Source organism: Solanum stenotomum, chromosome 7 (assembly GCF_019186545.1).
Source record: "Solanum stenotomum isolate F172 chromosome 7, ASM1918654v1, whole genome shotgun sequence".
In the NCBI taxonomy this organism is placed as follows: Eukaryota; Viridiplantae; Streptophyta; class Magnoliopsida; order Solanales; family Solanaceae; genus Solanum; species Solanum stenotomum.
This window is the reverse complement of record NC_064288.1, coordinates 54,036,891-54,045,427: the sequence shown is the minus strand read 5'-3', so window position 1 is coordinate 54,045,427 and position 8,537 is coordinate 54,036,891. Positions and strand designations below refer to the sequence as shown.

The following is an 8,537-nucleotide window of genomic DNA, read 5'->3' as shown; positions in this document are numbered from 1 at the left end:
CCCCCCCCCCCCCCCCCCCCCCCCCCCAAAAAAAAAAAGTCTATTGTCATGCGGGTAGAGAATAATGTAACATACTGGGGAATTTTCTGGAGCTGTCTCAGTGAACTCAAATTGGTCTGTTGAGGATGAGGAGCTATCACTCTGGGTTCCAGGCACAAGGACTTTCCCCGATGCTGCAACTGTAGAAGGTCGGGATTCGGAATTGTAAGAAGACTTTTCAGCCAAGATCTTCCCTACATACATATATCAGATTAGTTATATCTCCACAATTAAAGACCACTACTGAGAGCAACTTAGGCCACATAAGTGACAATTAATCATTCATGGTTGAAGAGAGCAAAGACTTTTATGATTAGAAGTGATGCTCCAGAAGCAATCAAGAATTATCTTTTTTCCTATCACAATTTTACCAAACTATTTCAAGTACACGTTAAGAGAACAAAAAGGTTCATTACTTGGTCTAGCTTAAAGTAATGGTAAAAAACTCTTTCTTCTGTGTGACAATTTTTAAAGTATATCAAAAAACTTTTACAGGAAGTTCACAAACAGCAACTATGACATCAACTTTCACTATATGGATAAATCAACTAAAACAGAAAAATTGAAAAAACATCTGATCATACAAGAGAAAAAAGTACACACACTGATTCTTGCAACTTCTCTTTTGGAGGAAGAAAGATCACTCCAGAAAGCACCACACAAGAGGTCCTTTTAAACCCAGACCAACACTTGTAAACACCTTTAACAATGTCAAAGGATTTAAAATGGACTTCAAGAACACTGAATTAAACAAACCAAGAAATAATCAATATCAACCAAACTATTCCTTCAGGGAGACAATTTTCAGGGAATTATCAAGATGCTGCAACAACATTGTCTACAAAGGTACAACAGACTGGCTTCACTTCTTTTTTTTTCAAGTAAATGTATATTCATTCATAAACATAGTCAAAGGCCCTATTTCTCTCTCTCTCCACACCACCCACATTAAAGCTAATGGAACCAAGTGTCAATTCTTCCACTCTTCCAACTCCACACTTCCAACTGAATATCAATTCCTTCACAGTTCTTGGCATAGCCCAAGAAGTACCAAACCATTCAAACATATCACATCATAACCTCATGGAAAGACCACAATGAAGAAGAAGATGATCTACATCATCTCCCGTCTCCTTGCCCATATAGCACCAGTTGATGCAAACAACCTTCCCCTTTCTAAGATTTTCCGCCGTCAAGATCACTCCTCTAGTAGCTAGTCAAGTGAAAAAGCATGCCTTCCTCGGCAACTTGAATTTCCAAACTACGTTACAACTTTATTAATATAAGAAGACCCAATTCTTCAGACAAAAACCTCAACTTTCAGTGTTTCACCACTCAGTCAACACATCACGTAAAGAAAAAAGGTGTCAACACATCATGTAAAGAAAAGAGGCTGGGCAGTCACTAAGAAGAAGTATGAAAATCCTAGCACAGATTCTAACAGAAAATTATATTTTAGAGCAATAATGATCTCACCGGGAAGCACCATAAAGACAGTCCCTTTAAAGACAAGTCAAACTCAATGATTGCTGACCAAACTTCAAAAGGTTGCCACCTTTAGCAATGTCAACCAAATTTCTCTTTGAAAATTCAAAATTTTGCTCTCTAACAATATACCCAAAAGGGTATAACACTAACTTTAAAGGATCCCCAATTACACAAACCAAAGAAAGAACCTTGACCCATCAAGACACGAAAAAGTTGCTACCTTTTGTAATGTCAATCAAGTTTCTCCTGAAAATCTCAGCTTCCACCAAAATCAACAAAACACGTAAAGAAAAACAACTAATCACTGAAAAATGAAAAAAAAAAAAAAAAAGAAGATCCTAACACTATGATTCTTATAACTCATATGGTGGAGCAACAAATATCTCACCAGAAAGCACCATATGTAGGGCCCCTTTAAACCAAGCTGAACTCATTACAGCTGACCACACTTTAAAAAGCTACTACCTTTGTTAATGTAAATCAAATTTCTCCATGAAAAATCATAATTTTTCTTTCTCAAAACTTAAAAGAACCCCAAATTACACAAACCAAACAAAGAACCTTGACCCATATCAGGAGTTGAAAAAGTTGCTACCTTTAGTAATGTCAATCAAGTTTCTCCATGAAAACTCACCATTTTTTGCTTTCTCAAAGAATATGCTGTCAATCAAGATTCATCGATTTTGCTTTCTCAGACACTATTCTTAAAAAGGTACATAATACCAACTTTTAAGAACCCCCAATTACACAAACCAAAGAAAGAACCTCGACCCATATCAGGACTTGAAAAAGATTCTATCTTTAGTAATGCCAATCAAGTTTCTCCATGAAAACTCATCATTTTTGCTTTTGCAGAGAATATACTGTCAATCAAGATTCATCAGTTTTGCTTCCTCAGACACTATACTTAAAAGGGTATACATAATACCAAATTTTAAGAATCCCCAATTACATAAACCAAAGAAAGAACCTCAACCCATATCAGGACTTGAAAAAAGTTGCCACCTTTAGTAATGTCAATCAAGTTTCTCCATGAAAACTCACAATTTTTCTTTCTCTAAGAAAACACTGTCATCAAGATTCATCATTTTATGCTTCTATATACACTATACTTAAAAGGATATACAAAATAACAACTTTTAAGAACCCCCAATTACACAAACCAAAAAAAGAACCTTGTCACACAACAGGATTCCATACACACAAAAGCTAAATTCATTACAGCCAACCACACTTCAAAAAGCTACAACCTTTAATAATGTCAATCAAGATTCATCATTTTTGCTTCCTCAAAGACTATACTCAACACCAAATTTTAAGAACCCCAATAACACAAACCAAAAAAAGAACCTTGACACACATCAGGATTCCAAAACACACAGACACACAAGCCAAACTCAATTACATCTAACCACACTTCAAAAAGCTACAACCTTTACTAATGCCAATCAAGATTCATCATTTTTGCTTCCTCAAAGATTATACTCAAAAGGGTATACACAACACCAACTTTTAAGAATCCCCAATAACACAAACCAAAAAAAAGAACCTTGACACACATCAGGATTCCAAAACACACAGACACACAAGCCAAACTCAATTACACCTAACCACACTTCAAAAAGCTACAACCTTTACTAATGCCAATCAAGATTCATCATTTTTGCTTCCTCAAAGACTATACTCAAAAGGGTATACACAATACCAACTTTTAAGAATCCCCAATATCACAAACCAAAAAAATAACCTTGACACACAGACACACAAGCCAAACGCAATTACACCTACCCAAACTTCAAAAAGTTACAACCCTTACTAATGTCAATCAAGATTCATCATTTTTGCTTCCTCAAAGACTATACTTAAAAGGGTATACACAATACCAACTTTAAAGAGCCCCCAATTACACAAAACACAAAAAGACAGAAAAAAAAAACACAGCCACAAACACAGTGAGACATACGTGAAAGAGAGTGCTTTTTCAAGAATACAGAAATATTAGCATTCCTCCGATCACCATTACTGCTGAATCCATTAGATTTGTACACTGATGGAACAGTAGGAAAACGAACTCCAGAGAGTGTATACACCATCTTTCTTCTTCTCTCCTTGGGGCTTTTACAAATCTAATCTTTTAATTCATTCCTTGGTTGGAATTAAGAGAAAAAATAGAGATCTGATAAGTGATAGGAGTGTAACTAACTAAGTGTCAAATTGCTAAGTTCAAGGCGCCAAGAGAAGCGTGAAGAGAGAGAGAAACAAAGACCGAGTGGAGGAGGTTTTTATTTACTGAAAAGAAAAACTGAGATTTTATACCTTTGTGGGGTTTTAAAGATTTTTATATTTCTTATCATTTCTAATATTTTATTTTATGTGATATTATTTTTTTATATATAATTATATATTTAAGAAGAATGGTTCACCTACAGTAGGATTTTTAGAATAATAAGTATATTCTCTCTTCCATCCTTAAATATTGTTATTTGAATTATGATCATTTAACCATTATTTCGAGAGATTTGAATAAAAGTTATTTTAATTTTAAGATTATTTTCCTAAATGATATATTGACTGTGAAATTATTTGTTCGAATTTTTAGAATATTACGTATTTGAATTGTGGTTTTTTTATTACTATCTTGAAAGATCTGATTATGTAATTCGTTACGAGTATTACTTTAATTATAAGATCATTTACATGGAAAAATTAGTAAGGGGGAAAATAACGCATGAGATCTCTAAATAATTCGAAATATCTTTGTTATTATGTTTTTTCTATTCAAATTGCAATTAGACATAAGTCATTTTAACTGAAGCTGCATTGATGAAAAATTATACTATGTTTTATGTATATATATATATATATTAATTTTTAAATTCCTTTATAGTGATAAAGATAGTTTGAAACATGCTATAAATTATTATACGAATTTACTTTACTTTTTTTAATCTACTTTAACAATTTTCTAATTTCACTATTGAGCATAGATATCTTTTTAAGGGCCTTTTTTAATTTTACCATGATTAAGTAATATAGTAGTATTAGTTAAAGTGATTAATTAACCACAATTATTATTAGTGATAAATATGAATATAAATAAAATTGAGGATCTTTTTCTTTTTGGGAAATGAGTTTATAGAGTCCATATTTTGTGGAAACTTCCAAATTTATTGTGATGGGTCGCATGGAGATTGGAGTGAATGGGTCCACACAAAAATTTCTCCATCGTCAATTTGATATTTATTTTTTTTCATTAAAAAGGTGGAGTTTTATAGAGCCAAATGGGCCCACAATTATTTATTTTTTTTGTAGAAAATGATAATATTATTTGAATCTTAAAAAAAGATGAGGAATGAAAGGCTACTAATGTAAGTCCTGTGCAAGTGATTAGCTGTCTTTTTCTATCTTGTGGGGTTTCAAGTTTTAATTATGATCTTTTTGTGAATCTTAATGGCATTATTCCATCATATTCCTTTATAAAAATAGTCGTGTTTAAATCAGTTTGTAAGTGTTTGATATGCGTAGAGTTTGAGAAGATTAATATAGTGTATGTAGATTTTATTTGTATACTTACGAGAAATAGAGAAATTGTTTCAGACAGATCATATGCTAATTTTGATGTAATAGTTATTATATTTCACCAACACATGTATTGAGTGACTCTACATCAAGACTCAAACACTTGAAAAGAAATCATCAAATATTATTGTGTGTTTGCTAGAATCTGAACGTTGAGGTATTCAATGTCGGGTTAATCATTTTGAAGTTGGAATAATACGAATTTGGATCATATTTTTATTTTTATTTTACTTTGAAGAGTAAAGTGGCAGCTATTATAAGTGCTCTATTTTCAAAAGTTCAAACTAGTCACCTTCAATCGAGGATGGAGGTTACTTACCATTTATCACTCATCTTGACCATTAGTAAAATTTGTGGCATTATTCAATTTTTTCATTTATATACAATATATCTATTGGAATCACAAACTAATATTCATATTTGAGTTGCATAATATTCAAAATTCAAAATTTATAGTTAAAGCTTGAACAAAAGCTTTGAATGCAAAAAAAAATAAAATGTCAAAAAAAGTGTTTTCACTTTAAATTATTCACAATTAAAAAATATATATTTTTTGTATTTATACCTAAACACAATTTTAATTTTTAAATATTATTTTTCAGTTTGAAAATGTCTACTAAAAGGTAAAAGTGTTTCGGTTGTAAAGCATTTTGATGGGATATTCTTTTAGTTCCATTAATTTGTCATCATATACTTATATATTGAAAAATACCAATAATATCTTGATTTTAAGTGCCACTTGAATGAGTTGAAAAGTTTTATCTTTGGCTTTGCTATTGGATCAAAATTTCATTCACTAATTCCAAATTTGTGATAGCGTAATTACCAATCTCGTTTGTCTGAATTAAATCAAATTTATTCTGGTGAAATAATTTAGTGAAGTAAAAAAATAATATTATTCATGATTAAATAATAAATGTCTATATTTTTATATATGTCATATATTCATCAATTTATTGTAATTATCATTTAGTACGAGTAAGTCGAGGTTAGGCACTCTTTTTTTATATATGATATGATAACATGGAGAGTAGGGGTGTTCATGGTTCAATTTGGATTGGTTATTAGTTAAAATCAAAATCAAACAAATTTAAATCGGTTTTTAAATTTTTAAAACCAAACCAAAAAAATAATCGTCGGTTTGGTTATCGTCAATTTGGTTAGGTTTTTTTGGATTTTTTCGGTTCAAAAGTAATAAGTTTGTTAAGGACGTATACATCTCGATAGACAAAAACACTTAATACATAAATAATTCACAAATAAGTTATTACACAAACAAAGTGATTCATCCAATGTACCAAGTTTCAGAAACTAAAAAAAACTCAATGTCTATAGCATAAAGTTGATTCAATATTTTGGAGATCTCAACATCTTATCAATAGAGTTTTCAATAAAATTACACCTTAAAATATTGAGAAATTACTTCTCAAAAAAAAAAACAATATTTAATAGTCAAAACTAATCAATTACCATCTTCTTTAGCTTGAGCTTTAAATTATTCAGTGTTGCATTAGAAAATTTTATAAAGAATAGAGATAGCGTGATCTTTGAAGTAATGAATATTGAGAGATTTAAACTTAAGGTTTTAATAGTAAGCTAAAATTTAAGTGTTGGGCTTCAAAAAATAGTAAAATTAAAGAATTAAGTTAATTAAAATTGGAAAAATTAGCAGTTAAGTCATAATACCTAACATAATTAGTTAAAATAACAACACTTTAAAATATTTATTTAAAATGGCAGAATGACAATAGTTTTATAAAATAATATGTATTCAAATTTTAGTATTTTAAATTAATTTTATTTATGGAAAGAGTCCTATATTGGACCAAATTATATACCAATAACCGTTTAAAGTGAAAAAAATAAAATTAAACCAATACCATTAATCTTTTTTCATCACCATTCACGTTTCTTCCCCAACTTTCACATTTCTTCCCCACCTTTCACGTTTCAAGTTTATCTTTCTTCAAGGTGCTAAATTGTTGTTCATCCAGAAATTTTCTTTATTGTTAAACGAAATCTCTTTATTAATTCAAGCAGATTTCTCGGTTGGCAAGGTAATTTCCATTATCCATTTCGATTAGTTATTTAGATTTCTTTTGATTCATTTTCAATATCACCGTTTATGATTTATATTTCGCATTGTACATATTACAGATTTTCCGTCAAATTTTTTGATTTTTGTGCAAGTTTGTTTACATATTCATCTAATATTTATGTATTTCAATTAGTTATTTAGATTTCTTTTGATTTATTTTCAATATCAACGTTTATGATTTCTATTTCGCATTGTACATATTACGGATTTTTCGTTAATTTTTTCTATTTTTATGCAAGTTTGTTTACATATTTATGTAAAATTTATGTATTTTAAATTTTTAGTCAATTAAACAAAAAAAATCAATTTTTTTCTTATTTCGTTTTAATATTTCAGATTTATTAGAATCTACAAATTCATTCATGTGGTTATTTTGTTTTATTTTTAATACATTTATATTTTCTTTTAGGATTTTAGATTTGGGGAAAACATATGTCTGTCTAAAATGTCTTAATCAATAGTTTATTTGTATATTTATTCTATCCATATATCAACAAGTTTTACATTTTTTGTTTTTTACATTGTATTTCAATCTCAATTAGTATACCAACATGTTTGTATTTCCTTCTTAATTTGTATTCATCCTAACTGTATGCTAACAATTTTGTATTTTATTGGGTATTCATTTTGTATTTCAATCTCAATTTATATGTGAATAAGTTTGTATTTCTCTTTTGTTTTGTATTCAACCTAATTGTATACCAACACGTTTTGTATTTTATGTGCCTACTTTACCTTTCAAAGTCACTTTGTATTTCAAATGAAGAGAGTATTTAATTTCTTTTGTATTCACAACTTTATATTCAATCTCACTTTGTATTTTCATCTCACTTTTGTATTCATATATTGTTGTATTCAACATATAGTTCATGATTCATTAGTTTGTATTTTATCTTTCAAAGTCACTTTGTATTTCAAATGAAGAGAGTATTTCTTTTGTATTCACATCTTTATATTCAATCTTACTTTGTATTTATAACTTTGTATTTTCATCTCACTTTTGTATTCATATATTGTTGTATTCAACATATAGTTCGTCATCGATTAGTTACATTAACTTAATGGGATACAAATTATTGTATGCATTCAAACAGAAAAAAATAGCTACTAAACTAAAAAAAATCAATTTCATTCGTTATACATCATAATTTGGATACAAAGCATCCGAAAAAAGCTATAAATCCCAATGCATACAAAGATACCTGATTGTTTTTCGATTGTTCACTGGATGCGACAAATTTATAGTTGTCAATTTTGAAAAATTTTGTTTCAAAAATATGTCGTATTCAACTTGAAGAAGCTTTGGAAAACATTTTCCGGAAAATGTTTTCCA

The 8,537-nt window shown here is 29.5% G+C and overlaps 1 protein-coding gene across 2 annotated transcripts in view; it reads right to left on the bottom strand.

Annotated features, from left to right (window-relative positions):
• The window catches only part of LOC125870424 (1,4-alpha-glucan-branching enzyme 1, chloroplastic/amyloplastic), a 20,764-nt gene extending 16,944 nt beyond the window's left edge, over nucleotides 1-3,820 (bottom strand). Inside the window, exons 1-2 of one of the 2 annotated variants that reach the window (XM_049550858.1) lie at nucleotides 3,491-3,820; nucleotides 76-233 (exon numbers count right to left, since the gene is read on the bottom strand). In XM_049550858.1, coding sequence (XP_049406815.1) covers nucleotides 76-233; nucleotides 3,491-3,620 — 288 coding nt within the window. In that variant the 5' untranslated portion in view covers nucleotides 3,621-3,820. The remainder of the gene's footprint in view (nucleotides 1-75; nucleotides 234-3,490) is intronic. The other variant, XM_049550859.1, reaches the window with a different exon arrangement.
• Nucleotides 3,821-8,537: the final 4,717 nt, after the last annotated feature.